This window comes from Rhincodon typus, unplaced genomic scaffold (assembly GCF_021869965.1).
Source record: "Rhincodon typus isolate 14 unplaced genomic scaffold, sRhiTyp1.1 hic_rhity00001030, whole genome shotgun sequence".
Classification (NCBI taxonomy): domain Eukaryota; kingdom Metazoa; phylum Chordata; class Chondrichthyes; order Orectolobiformes; family Rhincodontidae; genus Rhincodon; species Rhincodon typus.
In genome coordinates this window covers 5,243-29,955 of record NW_025966668.1, presented here as the reverse complement: position 1 = coordinate 29,955, position 24,713 = coordinate 5,243, and the positions used below count along the sequence as shown (strand labels likewise).

At 39.2% G+C, this 24,713-nt stretch overlaps 1 protein-coding gene across 2 annotated transcripts in view; it reads left to right on the top strand.

The window, feature by feature from the left end:
- Window positions 1-23,575, top strand: part of elmod2 (ELMO/CED-12 domain containing 2) — a 25,643-nt gene extending 2,068 nt beyond the window's left edge. For both annotated transcript variants that reach the window (XM_048592334.1, XM_048592335.1), the window contains exons 2-9: window positions 2,436-2,583; window positions 3,658-3,686; window positions 7,807-7,904; window positions 15,476-15,605; window positions 16,413-16,546; window positions 17,458-17,526; window positions 19,028-19,161; window positions 21,680-23,575. In XM_048592334.1, coding sequence (XP_048448291.1) covers window positions 2,439-2,583; window positions 3,658-3,686; window positions 7,807-7,904; window positions 15,476-15,605; window positions 16,413-16,546; window positions 17,458-17,526; window positions 19,028-19,161; window positions 21,680-21,831 — 891 coding nt within the window. In that variant the 5' untranslated portion in view covers window positions 2,436-2,438 and the 3' untranslated portion in view covers window positions 21,832-23,575. The remainder of the gene's footprint in view (window positions 1-2,435; window positions 2,584-3,657; window positions 3,687-7,806; window positions 7,905-15,475; window positions 15,606-16,412; window positions 16,547-17,457; window positions 17,527-19,027; window positions 19,162-21,679) is intronic.
- Window positions 23,576-24,713: the final 1,138 nt, after the last annotated feature.

The following is a 24,713-nucleotide window of genomic DNA, read 5'->3' as shown; positions in this document are numbered from 1 at the left end:
CTAGGCCCGAAAAGTCAGCCTTCCTGCTCCTCTGATGCTGCTTGGCCCGCTGTGTTCATCCAGCTCTACGCTTTTGTTATCTCAGATTCTCCAGCATCTGCAGTTCCTACTATCTCTGATACAGATTTGATTGGTGATAATTTTCCAAACAGTTTTAAAAAAAAGTCTCATCAGACTCAAAATGTTAATTTTGTTTCTCTCTCCACAGATGCTGTCAGACCTGCTAAGTTTCTCCAACATTTTGTTTTTATTTCAGATTTCCAGTATCTGCAGTACTTTGTTTTTATGCGAGTGTGAGATTGAACAGTTCAGTAGTTGCAGAAGTACATAGTGTTATGAATATCTAGTTTATGGTTCTTGGAATTTTTTAGTTTTGGGTAATAGTGCATTTTGTGAAATGGAATTGAGGAGCATTAAAGTCTGGTATATTTGAAAGGTTGAAGTAATTTTACTTTTAGGTTACCTGTGTTTGTTTAATGGGATCATTGGGGTTGGTTAGCTCAGATGGCAGGACATCATCCTGCATCACAAGCCAGTTCTCAATAATGTGGTTCAATTCCTGCACTGTCTGAAATTACTGTGAAGCAGTCTGCTTCTCAACCTGTCCTCTAACCTGAGGTGTGGTGACCTCAGGTTAAACGCACTACCAGTCATCTCTGAGAGAGCAGCCCTACAATCCTGTAGGACTATGGTGACTTTACCTTAGCAAATGGAATCAGAATCTGATTGTTTTGGGAGGTAAAGTTAAATTAACTAGGATGCATTCTGTAAGGCTGAAGCACCTATTAGCTCAGAACAAGCTATGTTTCATGGAGATGGGTGGACGTAACATATTTTAGGTTTCAGTTTACCTGGATGCTTTTTCTGGGAGAGTGTTGAAGTAACAAAGTGGCTTTAGGCAGCATGAGTGTTACTGTTAGGTTCCAGGCAATTAGGGCAGGAGAAGTCTATGGAAGTTATTGTGAGAGTGGAGTCAAGGACACCACAAGCGCTATTTGCTTCATGCAGCTGAGAGAACCCAGGGGTATTGTTAGCTTAGTGAAGCTACCTATCTAGGAAAGAGCTAGTATTGATGCTGTAATACAATCTCAAGATATCCAGTAGAAGAGTTTGAACCACCTAGTTGTGAGCGGTTGGTGAAGCACTCTGTGATAGAATGGCTTTTGAGGGAGATTTAAAGTCAGAACTTTGAAAGTGAAGAATTGGAATCTCTTGTAAATGAGATAATACTTTAGTGAGATTTGGTGACTCTGCCACTGATGTTTAGGTGTTGCTGAGAAATATGTGGAAACTGTCTTGACCACATTTGCAGTTTGATGTGCTTTGACAACCGTCTGTCTGCCTTTACTTACTTCATGTTAGTTCTGGATGTTAAGTATATATATTGTATATATTGTGTGTTGTGTAACCGTTCTAACTTTAAACCATGAAGTTTATTTAGTTTGTTCAAAAAATGGTGAACCCTTCTGGCTTTATTCTCTTCCTCCGTGTCTGGGATCTCAAATTTTGCCTACTTTTTAGAAAACAGTTATTGGTCTTTAGCAGATCATAAAATAAATTTGGCAGATTCCTCCAGGATCATAACAATAGTGAATGGAGGCTGGCCAGTTAAGCATTTTAAAGTGCAGTTGTAAGTGACTTGGGGTGAACTATTTCCAAAGACAGACAGAAAAATAGTAAATGAAAGGCAGTTGAGTGGTAAAACTACAGAGTTGATCAGAAATGGCCTTCTCTAACAAACGAATGTATTTTACAGTGCCACTTGAGCAGTTGAGAGTGGGAATGCATTCTGATTTACAATGGCTACTTGAGTAACAAAACTAATTTTAGTGAATGGACAAGTTGGAACAAAAAAAGGTATTATATGCAGTTTATCAAAATTATTTTGTAGAACAACAATTTTTTGTACCATCTTTCTGTTCCCTCTATTACCTTACTGTTTACAGCATCAGTGACAGAGTCTGAGATTTGAATGGTTTCACTAGTTTTGTGGAGATCTGTTGCCCTTAAAGGAGCTGCTTTAAATTTGTTGGTATTATTGGAAACCAGCATAGACCATCTTCAAATTAAGCAATATCTATTTTGCTGTATGGTTGTGATGGTAAATTTTAGTTACTCCATCCTTTTTTTTTAATAAAAAGCATTTTTGCAGTGGGGAATGGAAGTATTAAGTGTGAAAATTATTAAGACAATTGGTTGACATTCCAAGCACTTTATCCTCTTACATCTATGGTTTGAGTTCATATCCAACGTACCATCTGTACTCAGTTTCATTGAGGTGCAGTAACTGAGAGAGAACTTTTAATGAAATGCAGAATTGACTTTCAGATAGGTCTGGATGGTTTTGACTTGGAAGGGTCTTAAAACTCAAAGCAGGTTAGCTATTCGGCTATGAATCACATTTAGTGAGAACATCTTTTTGTTTTCCTCACCAGAATATGATTAGTTTAATTTGGAGTTACCTGTACAGCACTCTTCTGAGGTCTTGGATGAAGTGGATTTTAAGAAAGATTACTGGAAGATGTGAACTACAACGTATTTGTGCCAATACTGTTCAAGGAGCAGAGCGAACAATGAAAATAGGTGAGCAGTGGGGAAAGCTATTCCTGAATTATAAGTAGAGTATTAACTACTGCACTTAAAGCACACTTTTTTATTGTATTATGGTATCAGTGTTCCATGCTTAGGATTGGCATCCAGGAACATTCATTTGCTTCATCCTTTTATTACCAAATCTTTGTTTTGGAAAAACCCTATAATATTTCCTCTTAATTTTTATAGAGTCATAGAATCATACAGCACAGAACCAGACCCTTTGGTCCAACCTCTTCTATGCTAACCAAGTTTCCCAAACTAAACTAGTCCCATTTGCTTACATTTGGTCCATATCCCTCTAAACCTTTTCTATTAATGTACCTGTCAAAATGTCTTTTAAATGTTGTAACTGTACCTGCATCTATGCCTTTCTTTGGCAATTCATTCTACGTATGAACCAACCTCTGCGAAGAAGTTGCCCCTTAGGTCCCTTTTAAATCTTTCTCCTCTTATCTTAAAAATATGCCCTCTAGTTTTAAACTCTCCTATCCTAGGGAAAAGCCCCAGATCATTCTCTAACCTTTTCATCTTAGTGCATTTTTTTTCTGTACCTTTTTTAATTGTGGATTCCAGAACTGCAAGTTGTGTGCTAAGTTTAATTTGACTAGAGTGTATGTATGATTATTAGAGCTGTAAGATTATTTTCACTTCATTTTGTGCACGCTCAAGTTCTTTTGATGACAACCTTACGTTAACATTTCTCATTAGTTATTCCACAATCTTGTTATTACTAATTGTAGAATTTTATCTGGTATGAATTCAAGATTGGTCCATAGTTGCTTCATCCAGTTTCTTTTCATATAATGCATAGAACTACATTTATAGTTAATATTGTTAAAAGATAACTTGCAGATGAAAAATATTTTAATCTTTAAAAACAATTATTACATTTATAAACAGTTATAACAACTAAAACAATTGTTAACCTGTGCAAGTTTTGTATCTATCTTAATATACTTGTTTGCCATTCATACTTGATTTAAACATATTTCCTGAAAATCTTTTCTAACTTACTGAAAATTATTTAAGCTAAAAGCTAAATTTATCATTTCTTTCAAATAGAATATTCTTTGAAATCATCCAGAAACGAAGTAAGTAAGATTCACTTTTTTGTCTTTTTCTGCTTGATAAATTAGGTCAATATTATTCTTGATTACTGAGGTACTGGGCCTGAATCACGAGAACATTGATTTTCCCTTTATAGTTATCTGATCTACTAAGAATTTTCTCGTGTTCTAGCTCCCCTGTTTCATTCCACCATATGTCTCCGTTCAATGTCAAAAGCTAAACTTTGTGAAATTTGTCTTCACGCTGGAATGTGGTAACTGAAATACTGCTGGTAAAGTGTGATCTGAGCTTCAGCTGCTGTATGAGAAGTACACGCTTCAGCATGAAGACAACTGTGCTTCGTTAAAGAAATCCACTTAAAGATCTACATAACTGTATGATACTGAGGAGACCAATCTGCAAGTTATTTAGCCCGAAGTAGGAAATTGCTAGAAGAAGCAAGAAACCAATGATAGGGAAGAAATAAAGCTCTAAGTAATCCAGTACAATAAAATACTGTAGATACTACTTCAATCAGTGTAAGCTTTTATAAGTATATTAAGAGCAAAAGGATATCCAGAGAAAGAGTGATGCCTATCATAAACCAAAGGGGCAACCTGTGTGTGGAGCCAGAGGATGTAGGTGAGATCTTAAATGAATGTTTCTCATCTGTATTCACAAAGGAGAAAGGTATTGTAGCTGGAGATTTCGGTTGGGTTGGTGAGGTTCTAGAACATGTAAAGATTAATAAAGAGGAACTATTAGATCTTTTATTGGGCGTACTAGTGCAAAAATCCCCAGGCATGATGAGATGTATCCCAGGCTGCTATAGGAGGCAAGGGGGGAAATTGCCCGGCCCCTGATGGAGATATTTAATACTTCGCTGATCACTGGTGAAGTGCCGGATGACTGGAAGATTGCTAATATGGTTCCTTTGCTCAAGAAGAGCAGCAGAGATAGGCCAAGTAATTAGACCAGTTACAAAAACAAAGTTGCTGGAAAAGCTCAGCAGGTCTGGCAGCATCTGTGGAGGAGAAAACAGAGTTAACGTTTCAGGTCGGTGACCCTTCCTCAGAACTGATGGTGGCTGGGAAAACGTCAGTTTGTATGCAGAAAATAGGGAGGTGGGTGGGGTAGGGAGTAAACGATAAGATAGAGCCCAAAGAGAGAGAGAGACAGTTGGACAGACAAAGGAGTTGCTAACGATCAGGCTGGGAGGGTGAATAGTTGTTAGTGGGGACTGTTAGTGACTAACAACAGGGGGTGTGTAGTGGCAGGCTATGTGGTAATGAGGCCTGGTGTGTGGGGTGGGGGGCTGGGACCTGGGAGAGTTTAGGCCCTAAAATTATTGAACTCAATATTGAGTCCGGAGGGCTGTAGGGTCCCCAAGTGGAAAATGAGGTGTTGTTCCTCCTGCTTGCGTTGGGCTTCACTGGAACACTGTAGCAAGCCGGAGACAGAGATGTTGGCCAGGGAGCAGGGTGGTGCATTGAAGTGGCAGGCAACAGGTAGTTCAGGGTCTTTTTTGCGAGCAGAACGTAGATGTTCTGCAAAGCGGTCGCCAAGTCTAGGCTTCGTTTCCCCAATGTAGAGGAGACCGCAATGTAGAGGAGAATTAGACCAGTTAGTCTGATGTCATTAGTAGGGAAATTACTGAAAACAATTTGAGGCTCGGGATTTATCAATCCTTGGAAAGGCAGGAATTGATCTGGGATAGTCAGCATGGATTTGTTAGAGGGAGATCTTGTCCAACTAATTTAGTTGAGCTTTTTTTTTTGGAAAAGGTAACTAAATATGAGGGTAGGCAGTTGATTTGGTTTACATGGGTCTCAATAAGGCTTTGACAAGGTTGCAAACGGTAGGCTGCTTCAAAAGGTAATAGTTCGTGGGATCCAAGGCAAGTTGACAAACAGGATGCAAAATTGCCATTTGAAATGGGCTACAAAGGGTGACGGTGCAGGATTGTTTTTGTAATAGGAAGCTTGTGACCTGTGGTGCATCAGAGATTGGTGCTGGGACCCTTGCTGTTTATGTACATTAATGACTTGGATGTAAACGTTGAAGGTATAACTAGTAGGTTTGCAGATGATACAAAAATTGGTGGTGTTGTTGATAGTGAGGAGAATGGTCTCAGGATAGAGTCTGATATTGATCAGCTGGTAAATTTCACAGAGCAGTGGTAGATGGAATTTAATCTGATAAATGTGAGGTGATGCATTTTAGAAGGTCTAATAAGGGTTGGATATATACAATAAATGGTAGGTCCCTAGGGACTACTGAGGAACAAAGGGACCGTAGTGTACAAGTCCATAGATCCCTGAAGGTCTCCACAAAGATAGACAGTATAGTGAAGAAGGCAAACAGGATGCTCACCTTCATTAGCTGGGGCATGAAATATAGTAGCAGGGAAGGCTTGTTACAACTTTTTAGAACAGTGAGTAGGCCAGATGGAATAGTGTGTACATTTCTGGTCACTACACTATTGGAATGATGTGATTGCAGTGGAGAGGGTACAGAAGGGATGTTGCCTGAGATGGATAGTCTCCATAATGAGGAGAGAATGAATAGGCTGAGTTTGTTTCTCCTGGAGCAGAGGAGGCTGAGGAGGTATCTGATTGAGATAAATTATAGCATGGATGGGGTAAATCATGAGAATCTTTTCCCCATGGCAGATGTGCCTAAGACTAGAAGGCATAAGCTTAAGGTAAGGAGCAAGTGGTTTAGAGGAGATCTGAGGAAATGTTTTTTCCACTGAGGGTGGTAGAAACATGGAAAGCACTGGCTGAGAGGGCAGCAAAGACAAGTACTCCCACAACATTGAAGATGCATCTGGATGAGCAGTTAAAATGCCTGGACAAAGTAAGCTATGGACCAAGGTGCAGGGGAAATGGGATTAGTGTGGTTTGGTGTTTGTTTGTTGGCAGACGTGCTGGGCCAAAGGGGCCTGTTTCTATGCTGTATGATTCTAGTGGGAGGGATAGGGGCGAAAAAAATTGGCTTCATCTCGAGTACTGGATCCCATGTGTTATACTGTCGTTTTAAAAAAAAATGGGTTTTAAAGTTGAGGCAAATGTGTTTTTGATTTTAGTTCTGTGAAGGTGATTTGTCTTAAGAGGTCAAAGTCATTTTTGAGTAGTTAAATTATCTGTAGAGTTAGTTAGTAAATTTTTTGCAAAGTTGACCTTTAGTGATATACAAAAAGGCAGACCAGGACTACAATCAGATTTAAATTGAGAAGAACCACTTCATACCAGCAGAAGGTCATTTTAGTCAATGGCTGTCAAAGCAAACCTTAAAACTGTTTTAGCAGGTTAAACATACAGCATTGTTCTTAAATTTTAATTTAGAAAAGTAAGTGAAATAGCCACTGTCTGTGTATCTTTGGATGAGACTGTACAGAGATAATCACATCTGAATGTGTAGAAAGTCACCAAAAGGAATGCTTGCAACTTAAGAAATTATAGTTAAGAGTAATATTCAGTGAGTGTGTTTGTCAAGGATATTGCTGGGAAAAGGGTCAATTCTTTTGCTGTTTATGTTAAGATCTTTCAAAATTTATTTGTTTGCTATATTTTATTTCGCGCAATAAACTCCTGTTCTTTACTACGTGAATATGTTCAGTGACTGAACACCACTGCAATGAAACTGTAAAATTAAAACTTAGTATGTCAAATCATGTTTTACTCTGCGATCTGACTTGTCCAGTATTACCCTCATTTAGGATCACAATGGTAAAGTTCATAAAGTTATACAATAAATAACATTTCAGGGAAAAAAAGTTTTCTCAACAATATATGTAATCCTAATTCCTTAGAAACATTTGGCAGTCTAGACACTGAGGTTAGAGTATTCCTGATGTAGGACAGTGTTTAATCATAAGTAAAGTAAAGCAGGGAGCAACATACTTGAGTAAATTTTACTTTGCAGGTTTATACTTGCTGATACTTCTGCCCTGTGGGGAATATCTTTCTATTGGGTTATACAATTGCCACTTTGTCAGAGAAATGAACAACTGAAAAGGAGAAAAGATGTAGTAGCACATTTTAATTTGCACCAACATTGACATTTAACATTCTGAATGCTTATTTCCCAAAGACATTAACAATGTTTATTCTAATAGTTTAGTGCTGACTAATTTGTTTCCACAAATTGTTTCTCATTTAGGTTTTAAAAACATCAGTGGCTAGCAGTGTGGAAAACATGGAGAACAGAGTTCAGGATATTATGGAGATAAAAAAGATTTCCATTCAGAAAAATCCACAGTAAGCTTGAATTATATTCTTAAATCAGCATGAAATATTGTTTTTTTTTCTTAATTTTATTGTCCCTTTAAACTCTTCAATGTTTCTGCTGGATCTTTGTATGTGTGAATGTTCAGAAATTGTTAGGCAGGTGCTGGAAATCTTGAAATATAAATGGAAAATGCCAGAAGTACTCAAGTCAGGCAGCATTTGTGGAGAGAAAACGTTAATGTTTCAGGATAGTGACCTTTTGAGTAAAACATTAACACTGTTTCTCACCTCGCTGGTACTGCCTCACCTGCTGACCTTCCCAACAATTTCTTCATAGTGTGCATATTTTTCACCAACTGAGAATTAGAAGTGGTAATATTGTTTCTCTGTTAGCTTCTCTTAATTGCTGCATTGTATTGCCCTCACTATAGATGACTAATTTATCACAAAGCAGGGATGCAAGCATGTAGCTTAGGAACAAAGCACTTGTTGCACTTACTCTGAAATCTTTATTGCATTCTTCTCTCTATTTTTCTCCTCTTTTTGTAAAATTGGTTATTTAGAGTATGATCCCATGGTTGCTGTCCACATCTTACCCAAGGGACTGTTCATTAAGTGAACATAGATGGTGACTGAAAGTAGGTCATTTGGTCATGAGAACATTACAAAGCAGATTATCTGACATCCTAATGCCACATATGTTACTGGATAGCAATGAAAATTTGTCCAATCTCCTTTCTCTACAGGCAACAAGACCAATTGTAGTGTTCCTGTCATTTCCCCAGACCTAAAATTTTGCTATTTCAGCATGAAGCCTGAATTAGAATAAAATAAACTTTGATACTCCAGACCTTTCTTACAAAACCAATTCTGAAGAAAACCTCATTCTGAACAAACTCTGGCATTCTTAAGTCAGAAATAGCAATGACCCTGATTCTTTTTAACTATGTAAAACTTGAACTAAGTTGCTTTCTGAAGAGTTTTGCCACCATTTCAACTTCAGATGTTTTAATACCAGTGCTTGGCCATACCGCATCATTTAAATATGAATTAAAGATTAGTGCGATAACTGCATAATAGCTGGTTAACGAGCTCTGGTATATTCAACCAGACTTTATTTTAAATCTGGAGTAAATTTAATGCAACTAAACATGATGGTTACTGTGCCATCTGGGAACTGTCTTCATTGTTAGGTGTTTGGAGACCAAAGAGCACCAGCTCTTGGGGATCATCCTGCCTATAGTATATGATAGGGGAGGAGAAAGCGTCAAGGTAAGTCGGTTGCTTGGAGTATACATTAACTATGCTGAGTTGTTAACCTAACTAGCTTTTACAAGAGATTCACAGACTTATCCACAGCAATACAATTGTAGGATGAGTCATCATGAAATTATAGGTCTTATTAGTTCAACATATGTTGTGGGAAAGTGACTAGAACCTGTAATTAGGGACAGAGTGACCAAGCAGATAGGCAAGTATGGCTCTATTTGATTAGTACAATGTGGACCCATAAAGGGAAAGTCCTGACTAACAAAAGTAGTTGCACTTTTTTCTTTGAGGATAACATGGCAGATGAGGAAAAATCTGTGGATGTTGCTTGTATGAATTTTCAGAATCCATTTGGAAAAATTTCACAACAGAAACTGTTAACAGAGTTAAGAATGTTTACTATAAGAGTTAACCATTTGACATAAGGCATTATCTATAAAGTAATATGCAGAGAATAAGGTTAGTAGGTTTGTACTCATATTGGCAAGATATTTTCATTCATTCAGGGCATGTGGGCTTTGCTTGCTTGGCCAGCATTTATGGCTCATCCCTAATTGAGATGGTGGTGATGAGCCTGTCGTCTTGAACCACTGTAGTCTATTTCGGTTAGGTATGCCCACAGTCCTGTTAAGGAGAGAACTCCAGAATTTTGGCACTGTGACAGTGAACGAATGGCAGTACGTTTCCAAGTCCGTGTGGTGATTGGCTTGGATGGGAGCTTGAAGGTTGTGGGGTTTCCGTTAATCTGCTGCTCTTGTTCTGCTAGACGTGAATGATCATGGGTTTGCAAAGTGCTGTCAGAGGAGCCTTTCTGCATTGAATGTTGTAGATGGTACATAGTGCTGCTACTATGCATCATTGTCAGAGTGAATGCTTATGGATGTGGTGCCAATCAAGCAGGCTGCTTTGTTCTGAATGGTAGACAAAAAACTGAAAGAACTGTAGATGCTCAATCTGAAACAAAAACAGAAATTGCTGGAGAATCTCAGGAGGTCTGGTAATACCTGTGGAGAGAAATCAGTTAACATTCAGAGTTAACCTTTCCCCCAAGCTTTCCCCACCCCCACATACCACCAGATCTTGTCATCACATGAGCTGCCACCACACAGTACCCATTGTCAGCCACTCGTAGCCCCATTAGCAGCTTTTCATTCCCAAGACTGACCTTTAACCACTCCTTTGTCTGTCCAACTGTTTTTCTTTTTTGGGTTCTCTCTCCATCTATCTTTTACTCTTCAACCAAGCCCCCCTTCCCATCTTCTATATCAAAACCATCCTTTTCCTAGCTACCATCAGTTCTGAAGTAGTGTCACTGGACCTGAATTGTTAACTCCGATTTCTGACCACAGAGGTTGCCAGACATGTTGATGTTTTCAAGCAGTTTTTGTTTTTGTTCTGAATGGTGTCAAGCTTCTTAAATGTTGATAGAACTGCTCTCATCCTGACTTGTGCCTTACAGATAGTGCACAGCCTTTGGGGAATCAGGGGGTGAGGTATTTGCAGGATTCCTAGACTCTGACCTGCTCTCCAGGCCACAGTATTAATATGCTTAGTTCAATTTAGGTTCTAGTCAATGGTAATAACCCTCAGAATATTTGTACTTGGAAATTCAGAAATGGTAATACTATTGAATGTCGAAGGGTGATGGTTTGATTCATTCATGTTGGTGGTGATCATTGCTTGACACTTGCCACTTGTCAGCTTAAACCTGCATATTGTCCAGGTTTGCTGCTGTTGGACATGCACTGCTTCAGTATGAGAAGTCCTGAATGATACTAAACATTGCAGGCATCAGCGAACATCCCCACTTCTAACCTTACGAAAGATAATTGATGAAACAGATATAGTTGAATCAGAGATAGTAGGAACTGCAGATGCTGGAGAATCCGAGACAACAAGGTGCAGAGCTGGATGAACACAGCAGGCCAAGCAGCATCATAGGAGCAGAAAGGCTGACGTTTCGGGCCTAGACCCTTCATCAGAAATCGGGGAGGGGAAGGGGGTTCTGAAATAAATAGGGAGAGAGGGGGAGGCGGATAGAAGATGGATAGGTGGAGAGGAAACAGACAGGTCGAAGAGGCGGGGATGGAGCCAGTAAAGGTGAGTGTAGGTGGGGAGTTAGGGAGGGGATAGGTCAGTCCAGGGAGGACGGGCAGGATGAGGTTAGTAGGTAGGAGATGGGGGTGTGGCTTGCGGTGGGAGGAGGCGATAGGTGGGAGGAAGAACAGGTTAGGGGGGCGGGGACGAACTGGACTGGTTTTGGGTTGCAGTCGGGGGAGGGGAGATTTTGAAGCTTGTGAAATCCACATTGATACCATTGGGCTGCAGGGTTCCCAAGTGGAATATGAGTTGCTGTTCCTGCGACCTTCGGGTAACATGGTTATGGCACTGCAGGAGGCCCAGGATGGACATGTTGTCTGAGGAATGGGAGGGGGAGTTGAAATGGTTCGCGACTGGGAGGTGCAGTTGTTTATTGCAAACCGAGCGTAGGTGTTCTGCAAAGCGGTCCCTGAGCCTCCGCTTGGTTTCCCCGATGTATAGGAGGCCACAATGGGTACAGCGGATGCAGTATACCACATTGGCAGATGTGCAGGTGAACATCTGCTTGATGTGGAAAGTCTTCTTGGGGCCTGGGATGGGGGTGAGGGAGGAGGTATGGGGACAGGTGTAGCATTTCCTGCGGTTGCAGGGAAAAGTGCCGGGTGTGGTGGGGCTGGAGGGGAGTGTGGAGCGGACAAGGGAGTCACTGAGATAGTGGTCCCTCCGGAAAGCAGATAAGGGTGGGGAGGGAAAGATGTCTTTGGTGGTGGGATCGGATTGCAGATGGCGGAAGTGTTGGAGGATGATGCGTTGGATCTGGAGGTTGGTGGGGTGGTACGTGAGGACGAGGGGGATTCTTTTTTGGTTCTTATTGCGTGGACGGGGTGTGAGGGATGAGTTGCGGGAAATGTGGGAGACACGGTTGTGGGTGTTCTTGACCACTGAGGGGGGGAAGTTACGGTCCTTGAAAATCGAGGACAACTGAAATTAACGGGAGTGGAATGCCTCATCCTGGGAGCAGATGCGGCAAAGGCGAAGGAATTGGGAACAGGAGATGGCATTTTTGCAGGAAGGTGGGTGAGAGGAGGTGTATTCTAGGTAGCTGTGGGAGTCGGTGGACTTGAAATGGATATCGGTTTCTAGGTGGTTGCCCGAGATGGAGACAGAGAGGTCCAGGAAGGAGAGCACATCTGCCAATGCATCCGCTGTACCCATTGTGGCCTCCTCTACATCAGGGAAACAAAGCGGAGGCTCGGGGACCGCTTTGCAGAACACCTATGCTTGGTTTGCAATAAACAACTGCACCTCCCAGTCGCGAACCATTTCAACTCCCCCCTCCCATTCCTCAGACGACTTGTCCATCCTGGGCCTCCTGCAGTGCCACAATGATGCCACCTGAAGATTGCAGGAGCAGCAACTCCTATTCCGCATGGGAACCCTGCAGCCCAATGGTATCAATGTGGATTTCACAAGCTTCAAAATCTCCCCTCCCCCTACCGCATCCCAAAACCAATCCAGCTCGTCCCCGCCTCCCTAACCTGTTCTTCCTCCCACCTATCCCCTCCTCCCACCTCAAGCCCCACCCCCATCTCCTACCTACTAACCTCATCCTGCCCCCTTGACCTGTCCGTCCGTCCTCCCTGGACTAAACTATCCCCTCCCTAACTCCCCACCTACACTCACCTTTACTGGCTCCATCCCCGCCTCTTCGACCTGTCTGTTTCCTCTCCACCTATCCTCTCCTCTATCCATCTTCTATCCGCCTCCCCCTCTCTCCCTATTTATTTCAGAACCCCCTTCCCCTCCCCGATTTCTGATGAAGGGTCTAGGCCCGAAATGTCAGCCTTTCTGCTCCTATGATGCTGCTTGGCCTGCTATGTTCATCCAGCTCTGCACCTTGATGAAACAGGTCAATGTGTTTAAGGGCATTACCCTAAGGAATTCCTATGGAGATACTCTGGAAATGAATGACCTCCAACAGCCGCAACCATTATCTTTTGTGCTAGATATGACTTCAACCAGTAGAGTCCCCTGATTCCCGTTGACTCGAGCCTTGCTGGGGCTTTTTGATGCCATGCTTGATCACATGCAGCCTTGATGTTAAGGGCAATCATTCTCACTTCCCCTGTGGAGTTCAGCTCTTTTGTCCATGTTTGAACTAACGATGGTATGAGGTCAGGAGTTGAGTAGCCCTTGTAGAATGCAAACTGAGCATCAGTGAACAGGTTTCGGATTAGCAAGTGCTGCTTCATCGCACTATTATAATCCCTTCCATCAATTGACAGATGACTGAAAGTAGATAGGTGCTGTAAGGCTTAATTTGCCGTGCCTTTTGCATACAGGACATATCTGGGCAATTTTCCATATTGACGGCTAGATGCCAGTATAGTAGCTGTACTAGAATAGTTTGTCTAGGGCTGTGGCAAGCTCTGGATCACAAGTTTTCAGTACTATTGTTCGAAAGTTGTCAGGGCCCATAACCCCTGCTGCATCCACTACCTTAAACTATTTCTTGATATCACAGAGTGAATCAAATTAGTTGAAGACTGGCACCCTTGACTCTGAAATCAAAATGGACCATCCACTCAACATAGGAAAGGTTCAGAGGGATATGGGCCCACACAGGTAAACGGGACTAATTCAGTTTAGGAAATCTGGTTGGCATGGATGAGTTGAGCCGAAGGGCTTTGTTTCAATGCTATATGACTCTAGGTAAGGCCAGCAGATTTCCTTCCCTAAAAACATAAGTGAACCAGATTAATTTTTTTTAATGACAATCATTAGACTTTTAATTCCAGATTTTTAAATTCAAATTCCACCATCTGCTGCAGTAACCCAATCCTTAGAGTATTACCTGGGTCCCTGGATTACTAGTCCAACAACAATTCCAATTGTTAGTCTCCCAGAAGTTTCAGCTTTTTATTGTTTGTAAAATGAAGGCAGCCCGAAGTATTGCAAGTTTGCTGGCACTGAGTCAGTTGTCATGGTAAGCGGTATAGATGGGAGAGAAAGTTGCAATATGACGTTGGTAGATTGTGATTGGACAAAACTTTAGATGTGGAATTTAATATATGGAAACATGAAGTCATCCAGTTTGAACCTAAAATTTGAGTCTCGGTATTCTAAATGGTGAAAAGCTATAAACTGTGGAAGAATAAAAAATTTTTGGTGTCCCTATGCATAAATCATTAAGCTGCTGGACAATCCCAAAATATGACTATAAAAGGAAATATGGTGTTAACTTTTTATCTTGTGGAAATTGAATCCAATAGAATAGAAACTGTGTTAGAGTTATGCCTAGTTTTGGTTAGATTCCACCTCTAGTATTCAGTTTAGTTCTGGTATTACATCTAAGGAACAATGCACTGGCCTTGCAGTAGTGGAGCCCAGATTTGCTAGAATAATACAGGGCCATGTATGGATACTTGACGTTCTCTTTGAAGAGTCTCTGACATCTAATGATTTCTGTGGCGAGAATGTTATCCCTGTTAACCTGCAATTGTTTGTAGCACTTATTAAGGATTCTCAGCATCAAAGCTGCAGTGATGTCATCAAACAGTCCAAGCAACCAGTCATACTGAAGGTTTCTTGCAGACAGCCAAGCAGGAAATTACAGCTAAAATCAAATCACTTTTGAAAGATTTTACTGAGAAAAGTAAAATTTGGTATACACATGAAATATGAAGATAGAAGCTGAAATATAAAACAACTTTTTTTTTTAATTGTTTTAAAACATTAACTTTAGAAAGATCTGAAGATAAATCAGAAAAGCATTGAGTTGTGAGAAGCTAGAAATAATCTCAACTTCTAGCAGTGTTCCACATATTTTTCATAGCCAGGTTGTTCAACCATACTTACTACTCATACCACTGTTAAAAACCTAGTTACAAGTCGCTGAACAAAGCTTAACTTCTTCGAGAAGAAGAGAGCAGGCAAGTTTTTCAGATCAATTGATTTCACTATTGCCAATTGTTTTGGGCATAGGGTGGGCAGGCTCCCTGCATAGCCTCCAACAGTAGTGAATGACAAGAGTGCAACTTTAGTCTTTCCATTGTTAACCTGCACTTGTGATTAATCCTGACATTGCGGTCAGGCTCACAGATGAAAAGTGAATTTGCCATCAAAAACTCCACAAATTCAAGCTTACTATCAAAAATACCAGTGCAACTGATTTGTTTCTCCTTGAATTCCTTTGTGAAATTAGTTGGAGCACTGAGACACAAGGTCTTGTGTTAAAAGCATTTTAAAAAGGCTAACAGATTCCTTTTATGGATGTGTTTTTATTTTTGTAGCTTCAAGTTAAATTTACAGATTTGCTTGCTTCAAGTCTCTGGCTTTAAAAAACTTTTTGCTGATGTAGAATACCTACGGAAGCAACCATTTGACTCTTCAAACAAGCAACATGAAGATCTGCTATTAAAGGTATGTTTATTGAATTTTCAATCTCACTATTTACTCAGGGAACCTTGCCTTACTAGACTGCAATACTTAAAAATTTATTTTGGGAAGATGAGTGGCATTGATCTTTTAAGAGGATTTTCAGTGGAGAACTTGCAATGTTTGTTGTCATAACCCCTTGAGTCTCTCAACAACTTTTGGGGTTAACCGAGGAATCTTGAAGTGGTGGTCTGTCATTGTGAATTACCTACTTCTCTCCAATGTTGCTGATAAGAAGCAAAATGTAACAGTGATTGTGAGGGGACCATTTTGTGTGTAAAGATAACATTGTGAGCATTGAAATTATTTCAATGGGTGCAAAGTGAAGGGTGGAATCATTATCCAAAACTTTTAGTAGTTACTAATATTAAGCACTCTATTTGAAACCCGTTTTAAGTGAAACATGGCTCATTTACGTTGGGAATATATTCTTAAAGGTACGTGTCATTCATATTTTCGCAATTTTTTTTTCCCCGCACCAGTGAGTATGAAGTAACTTGACTTCCTCTTGGATGAAAAGTGGCAATTTCTTTTTTTAAAAAAAGACCTGGATGTTAACAAGTTGAACAAAACTTGCTGTGCCTGATGATGTGGTTGAACAAATATGTCTCTCTGCAACTGTTCTGTTGTCATCCATAACTAATCAGCTATAAAACACAAACTAATCTATTTAAACCCTTCCATTTTTCCTTTTAATAATTACAGTTTGTGTGAAGGACTGTTCCAGTTATACTTTCATTGTTTAGTGTATTGTCTCATTTGCTATTTGTTTATTTCTTTCATAATTTTTAGTTGTGGCAGTTGATGATGCCCAATGTAAACTTGGAGTCAAGAATCACCAAACAGTGGGGTGACATTGGGTTCCAAGGTGATGATCCTAAAACTGACTTCAGAGGCATGGGAATGCTGGGGTTACACAACCTAGTGTAAGTCTTTGTATAGGATATAAATAGCACTTTTTTTCCCCCAAAAAAACCACAGGTTAAGTAGTCCCTTCCATCTTAACATGTTGTTCTGTGATTTGTGTTCTATGTATTGAAAAGATTAGTTTGCAAAGTAGATCTTGCAACTCTATGTACAGGAGGACTGATATCAGTCTATCTGCTTCACCAGCCACCTGATCACTGATTTTGTTTTTTTTTAAGTTATGCCTTAGAATCATTTCTGTTTAAAACCCTCAATTTTTCTGTAGTTTAAACAGTCATTATTGTCACAATGATAACATCTTGAATACAACAAGAATTAAGACTGTGGGTGGGGCTAAAATGGGGATATGATACTGGCTTTCCCATTGGTCCTGCAATCCTACTGACTACTGTTTTAATCCTGGGATTTTGGAAGGTGTGATACCTGCACCACATGAAGACAGACATTATTAAATTATGGTATGTGATTCTAAAATATTATTGTTCTTTGAGTTAATTGATATATAAATTTACAGTACACTTATTGATCTTTTGCTAATAAATAATTTTTTTTGTTGGAGGAGTACTTCAACTGAAACTTGCCCTGAATTTAAGGAGACCTTTGTTAGAAAGGTAGATGCTTTCTTCCTGAGATGCAAGGGGTAGAATTCTTATTTTTAAGAATTATTTATCCTCCTGCTTGGCCATTTTTGAAATGTCTGCTACATTCATTGCATTTCATAAATGTGGGAAAGCCAAATTTCATGTGATTTGTTCTGATGGCAAAAATAGTTTACAGTGGGACTTCTCCGTGTGCTAACTCTTCTGATGTATAAGGTGCTGTGTCATAGAAGGAAGAAATACAAAACTCAAATTTTAATTCTTAATGGCAGGTGTGTTTTTTTTTTAACTTGTGTCATTAAAATGTTTAGGTTCTTTGGGGAGCATTACACCAAAATAGCTCGCCAGACTCTTTCGCATTCAAATCATCCCAAAATTGGGTAAGTGAAAGCATGTAGTTTTTATGCCATCTCATTCATTTTACAAGGAAAAGCCTACCAAAAATGTGTTAACATGATTTAAGCGTGATAGCACCTTTTTGAGACCTATTTAAAATCTCATTTTCAAATTCATTTGGAAATTCTATCTGAGTAGAATCTAAAATGAAAACTAGCAGCATTGACTACTTGCAAAATTTTAAGTGAACGAAAGCTTTTGGAAGAAATTGCACTAACACCCTAATTTTTACAATGGATATGATTTTTATGAAATGTTTTTGGTATGTTCTTAAGTGAGAGCCCAGGTTGGACACTATGGCCCAGATCTAAAGGTCTCTGTAATTGCCGACGTAATCACTCGGTGTCTGGGACCCTGTGAAAATTTCCCCAACTATAATTGGAGTCAGAAACTTCAAAGGGTTCCACCTTCATTTAAATTAGAGGAATTAAAACCTGCTCCTATGCTTGACTAACTATGAAAATGAGTCCCCTGACTTACCACAGTTTTCCCCTTGATCACTTTCCTCGATCCTTCTTGAACACCAGACTCGCCTCCCCATCGTTGAACACCTGACAGCTCACCCTTCACATTGAATGCCTGACCACTCTCAACATGTGATCCATCTACTCTGTCACCCACTTACTTAACACCCTGCCCCTAATCCCACAAGTACCACTGGGCCCACTAGACCCCTGCCCACCATTACGTTTTCTCTTTAATAGTAAAAGTGGCTTTGGGACCTTCAACTGTGGAATACGAGCCATTATTGCCATAAAAAGGGACATGATTTCTGTGTCAGTTAACTCCAAGGCTACCTCAATAGTTTACTAGACTATTTGTTGAAATGGATCCTGAAAAGCTAAGAGGATAACATTTTGTCCAGTCTGGTTTAGAATTCTGGGTTCTGACCCAGATCAGAAGACTTCTTTCTATACTTTTGAAGAAAGAGAAATTTACTTTTCTTGTAAATATATCATTCAACTTGGAAACCTGCCAGGATAAAATCACGTTATTTAGCTTTATTCTGATTTAATTGTTTAGTTCCATAGACCACAAAAGCAATTCAACCTGTTTTGCTAGAACTCAAAATAATTTAAAGTCAATTTTGTTATCAGCCAGCGTGTAAACAGAGCTACTCAGCTTTGATACAAGGACCCTTTTTGAAAAAAAAGCAAGTGTACTAATGAAATAAGATTAAAAATCTCCTTCTATAACATAAAATAAAACCAAAAAGACTGAAGTGGTCAGCAGTATAGCAGCCACGTGTGGATAGAGAAGCAGAGTTAAAGGGTTCAGGGTGATCACTTTCCATCAGAGCATCAAAGATCTTTTAACAGTTAGCCTTATTTAGTCTAACTATATGCAGAAAATGATTTGTGTTGTTGCATATCGCACTGCAGTAAATGTTGAAAATTAAGAATATTTTTCTTAAAAAGCTTTAGAAAATAGTACAAACATTTAAATTGATTTGACAGCTAAAGCTATGATATTTTGTGGTTCCAGATATTCCTATGCTATAGTTGGAATAAATCTTACTGAAATGGCTTACAGTATGATGAAGAGTGGCTTACTAAAGAGTCATTTTTATAACCTGGTTCCTGGAGTTCCACAGTTGCAACATTTTCATCAGTTTTATTGTAAGTACTTTAGACTGTTGCCCTCCACAGTTTAATGCTTATTTCTCACTAGAATATGTTTTGTTTGCAGTGTTACTGTGATTGATATCTATGAAAATAATGTTGCATCTCCAATTGGGTGTGAACTATTGGAAATTAAATAATACCCTGTTAATCTAATGATATAAAAGTAGTTAATTTCTAGCAATAGTAATGTATCTGACAGGTAACGTGTATAGTAATGTAACGTATCATGACTGACTGTTGAGACATGTCTCTGTCCATATAATGTATCTGACTACAAGCATTTCACTTTTAGACTCTCAGAGCATTTGTCAAATGGGTCATGCTGACTACAAACTTTAGTGGCAGATGAAGAACTGAATATTTGTGTTTCCCAATTCTTTGTAATTTACACGTTCTGACCCTATGTCATTATAATCAGCTTATACATCTGAGGTTAGACTTATAGTCTTTCTCCATTAGCAAAATAGTTAACTCACTGATCCTGATCTGGATCATTCTTATAAAATCGCATAGCTGAGATCAGTAATTTACTGCATGGAGATTGCAAACTGAAATCCTAATAAAGACAATGAATGCGATAGACTTAATTGCCATCATGCATTTTTCAGAAGGCTTTTGATTCTTATTTTTGACCACTTTTAGGAGACTAAATTTGAAGAAGGTTCAATCTACAGATTCTGTTCTTTCTTTCTATTTTCTTGAGAAATGCAGCGTTTTACATGGTTATTTTACCAGATCTGATTGAAAATGTCTTTCTGTGGCTCATGTGGCTCACATTTTGCATGAAGTTGTTTTATGTCAAAATGCAGATTTGCTTGACTAAACTTGGATAGTTTGTACATAATGTATGCCTTATCATTTTTTTAGAATCTATTATTGCAATAAGTTGACGGGTTGCTGTTGGTAATGTTACTAGACATGTAATCCAGAGGTTCAGCCAATGTTTTGAAGACGTCAGTTTAAACCGCATCACAGCAGTGAGGCCAATTTGAATTCAATTTGATTTGTTAAAAAATCTGGAATAAAATACTAATTTGATCAAGAAATTACCAGATTTAAAAACCCATCCGATTCATGGAAGTCTGAGAGGAGGAAATTTCCCATTAATAAGCAGTCACATGTGACTCTAGATTCACAGCAACAATCATTTGAAAAGGCATAACAAGCCATTCAACTATACCAATCTGCTGCAGAAGAAAGCAAAGCATCTTGCATATATCTACACCACATGGACTGCAGCATTTCATGAAAGTGTTTCATTTTTACGTTATCGAGGGCAGTTAGGAATAAGCAAAAAATTTGGTCTTTTCTGTGATGGACGCATTTCAAGAAGTGAAGAAAAAGTCTCCATGTAAGATCCAGGTGTGTTTTATGCTGAAGGACTTGCCTTCAGCCCATATGCCATTCTTGATTTGTTTATTATCGCTAAAGTTAGCATATTTTAGCATCAAAAAACAGCAGAAGTAATGTGAGCGTATTACAGAATACTCTCTAACTTTAACTTTGTCATAAATGAGAGTTTTTTTTCTCTGCTGATTTAGTTTTCTATCATTTAGCTGTGGTGAGTATTGCTGCTGATTTACTAGATTTTTTTAATCTATTGTATAACGTCTGCAGCATTTGTAAAAATTATCATTTGGTGGTAGTTAATGCATTCTTAACTCAAATTCATGGGCAATTTTGTTTTACATTATTTCTTATATTTAAAATAGATGTAAGTTAATTCTTCCAGAATATTATTCCAATATCATTGCTGCAACTATTTTGATGCTATTAGATCAGAGATTACTGTATATATGGTTTGATTTATCCACATTCCAAAAATTATACCAATCCTTTAGTGATTTAAGACATTGTTTACTCATGATATTTTACAGTGTAAGTCAGTATGTAGTGCCTAGAGACTTGTTATTACATCATAAGCACGTATAAATACAAAATGAGCTATACCACAGTGGCAAGATATGAGTGTTAAGAGTCTGAAACGCGTAGCCAGGTGCGGTGTTGGAGGCAGATATGAAAAGGGGTGTTTAAGGCACTTTTAGATAAGCACATGAATATGCAAGGAATGGAGGGATATGAACCAAGGGCAGGCAGAAGTGATTAGTTTAATTTAGCCCCATGTTCGACACAACAGTGTGGACTGAAAGGTCTGTACCTGTGCTGTGCAGTTCTGTCAGGTGTTGAAGTAATCTGATGGCTGGATTAAAATTGAGCTTTTTTTTTCCCCCCCCCCCCCCCCCCCCAGTGATATATCTTGAATTAATACTTAAATTTTCTTTTGATGTTTGCATATTTTCTGAACTTTTAATTTGCTTATTTCAAATGCTGAATGCATATTACCAGTGCAAAACAGGATTGTACATATTTATGGGCAGACTACTATGGACGAGTGGTTAGAAATGTTATTTGAGAACATAGTGTTCTCTGTTTCAGTTAGTGTACAGAATGGAAAAGAAGCATTGAGTAATGCAGTCAGTTTTCATGAACAATAGTTTCTATCTTGTTTTAGGTTACCTAATGTATGAGTTTGATCAATTCTGGTTCAAGGAGGAACCATCCAGCATCATGGAATTCAACCATTACAGAGAGCAATTTCATGAGAAGGTGAAACGGCTTTTACAAGATCCAAAAACATCACTTACCTTGAACTTCAAAAAATAGACTGTAATTTGCATTAAGCCTATGAGGTAGCACTTGGAATTAATTGCAAGATATGAGCTTATGCTGTGGATCTGTGATTTTTGAATAGATTTTTAACTTGTAAATAGGAACTGATTAAAAACATTATGTGACTGAAATTCAGGATGGATCCACTTTCAGTATAAATATGTCATCAGATTGTTTCTGGCTGCCTGGTGTTTGATGGCATAAATATGGATAATTTATTTAGTGACATCCACAAAGCAGTAATTGAAATAGTGCTTCATTATGGAAGGAACTATTCAAAGTGTATATACATTTGAATTAAGAGGTTTTCAATTTTCCCTTTGGAGCACAGCAAGTAGCATGAGTTTATTCCTTTAACATTTTTCATTGTACCTTTGTTATTGCTGCTGCTAATACATGCAGTTTCATAAACACATCAACATGTTCAAAGCAGCACTCTGGCTTTTAGATTACTGAAGATAAACAGCAAATGGGGTTCTTTGGGAGTAATTACAAGACTATAATCTCCCCAGTTGTCAGAACAGGGCTTGAGTGGCTTAGCTACTTCTGGACTTTGTGATTGCTGGATGGAAGCAACTTTCCTACGTCTACTATGACAAAGTACATCCTGAAGTTGGAGGATACCAAGTGGCAAAAGGAATTCATCAAGGCTTTTTTAAATAAAAGCAAAAGCAAAAGACTTGCAGGTACTTGAGATCTTAAATAAAAGCAGTAAGTGCTAGTGAAACTCTCAACAGGTCTGGCAGCGTCTATGTAACAAGAAACAAACTTTAAATATTTTGAGTCCAGTGAGACTCTTCAGAATTCCAAAGAGTCACATTGGACTCAACGTTAACTGTTTTGCTTTTCACAGATGCTGCCAGACCTGCTGAGTTTCACCAGCACTTACTGTTTTTATACCAGTAGGATGTTCATGTATTTACCATTGGAGGATTAATTTCTGTGTGGTGTAAAATTAAATTTTCCAGTCTTAATCTGTTTCATTCTGACTATAGTTAATGCCAAAAAGTTCTAAAGTAACAATTAATGTATTTTCACAAAAACCTTGTATTATGAAATAAATAATTCTAAATTAATTTTTTTTGTGATAAATCACAGGATAATCTACTCAAAGAACAACATAGACTGTCAATTTCATGAAATTTGTTAATGAGTTCAAGTTATTGACAATCTTGCAGGTACAATTAAGCTGAGCACCTCTTGAGGTACGCACTTTTTAATCTTTGAGTGATTTTGTTAAATTGTGTGATGTGTAAACTAGCTGTTGCTACCAAGTGCATTGTAATGTGTCACACTGTTATATTTCATAGTGAAAAATTAACTACCAAAAAGTTAATTAATAGCAGATTATTGAAAAATTTCAGAATTAATGTTATGGTCACTACAGTATTTGAAGAGGCATAAGGAAAAATGAGCCTCATCTCACTCAGGAAAGCAAAGCAAGTGTTTTTCCATGCATCATTCCAGCTTTTTATTGATGATCCCTTTATTGTATGAGCAACAGTGAAAAGTTTTATATTTATTACTGATGATTATTCTGGATAAAATATTTGTAGCTGAAAGTTGCTAAATTTATTGGATGAAATGCTTTTTTCCAGAAAGGTATGCTATGATGTTTGAAGTTTATATAGATTTCTACTGGTTGGCTTCCCATTTAAGAATGGGGTTGGGGGGGGAGATGAAGCTTTATTTTATGAACTTTTGCTGAAATAAATAGTTCAAAACTGAAACAATTAAATGCATCTTGTATGTATTTTTACTCAGTTGGGATTTTTGGGAGAGGTCAACTGGGTATTTATCTAATCTTTAAGTCTGTATGTCTGCACAGAGGAATGTTGCTACATTAAAATCATTAAATACCATTGAGAAATAAATTTTGCACCAATTACTGACTCAAGAAGAACAGTGTTTCATGGAAAGCACGCTCTGATCCATGAACATTCCCATAATTTCTCTCCATTCTCTGCTGTTTGCTAATATTTTGGAAAGAGGGAAATTTTTCGGATTTCAGAATCCACCACATCTCCTTCCTAGATAGCAGGAACTGCAGATGCTGGAGAATCTGAGATAACAAGGTGTAGAGCTGGATGAACACAGCAGGCCGAGGAGCAGGAAGGCTGACGTTTTGGGCCGAGACCCTTCAGAAATGGGGGAGTGGAAGGGGGTTCTGAAATAAATAGGGAGAGAGGGGGGAGGCGGATAGAGGAGAAGATAGGTGGAGAGGAGACAGACAGGTCAAAGAGGCGGGGATGGAGCCAGTAGAGGTGAGTGTAGGTAGGGAGGAGATAGGTCAGTCCAGGGAGGACAGACAGGTCAAGGGGGCGGGATGAGGTTAGTAGGTAGGAAATGGGGGTGGGGCTTGAGGTGGGAGGAGGGGATAGGTGGGAGGAAGGACAGGTTAGGGTGTCGGGGACGAGCTGGGCTGGTTTTGGGATGTGGTAGGGGGAGGGGAGATTTTGAAGCTTGTGAAGTCCACATTGATCCCATTGGGCTGCAGGGTTCCCAAGCGGAATATGAGTTGCTAAATTTATTGGATGAAACGCTTTTTTCCAGAAAGGTATGCTATGATGTTTGGGTAGCATCGTTGTGGCACTGCAGGAGGCCCAGGATGGATATGTCGTCTGCGGTATGGGACGGGGAGTTGAAATGGTTCGCGACTGGGAGGTGCAGTTGTTTAGTGCGAACCGAGCGTAGGTGTTCTGCAAAGTGGTCCCCAAGCCTCCGCTTGGTTTCCCTGATGTAGAGGAGGTCACAACGGGAACAGCGGATGCAGTATACCACATTAGCAGATGTGCAGGTGAACATCTGCTTGATGTGGAAAGTCTTCTTGGGGCCTGGGATGGGGGTGAGGGGGGAGGTGTAGGGGCAGGTGTAGC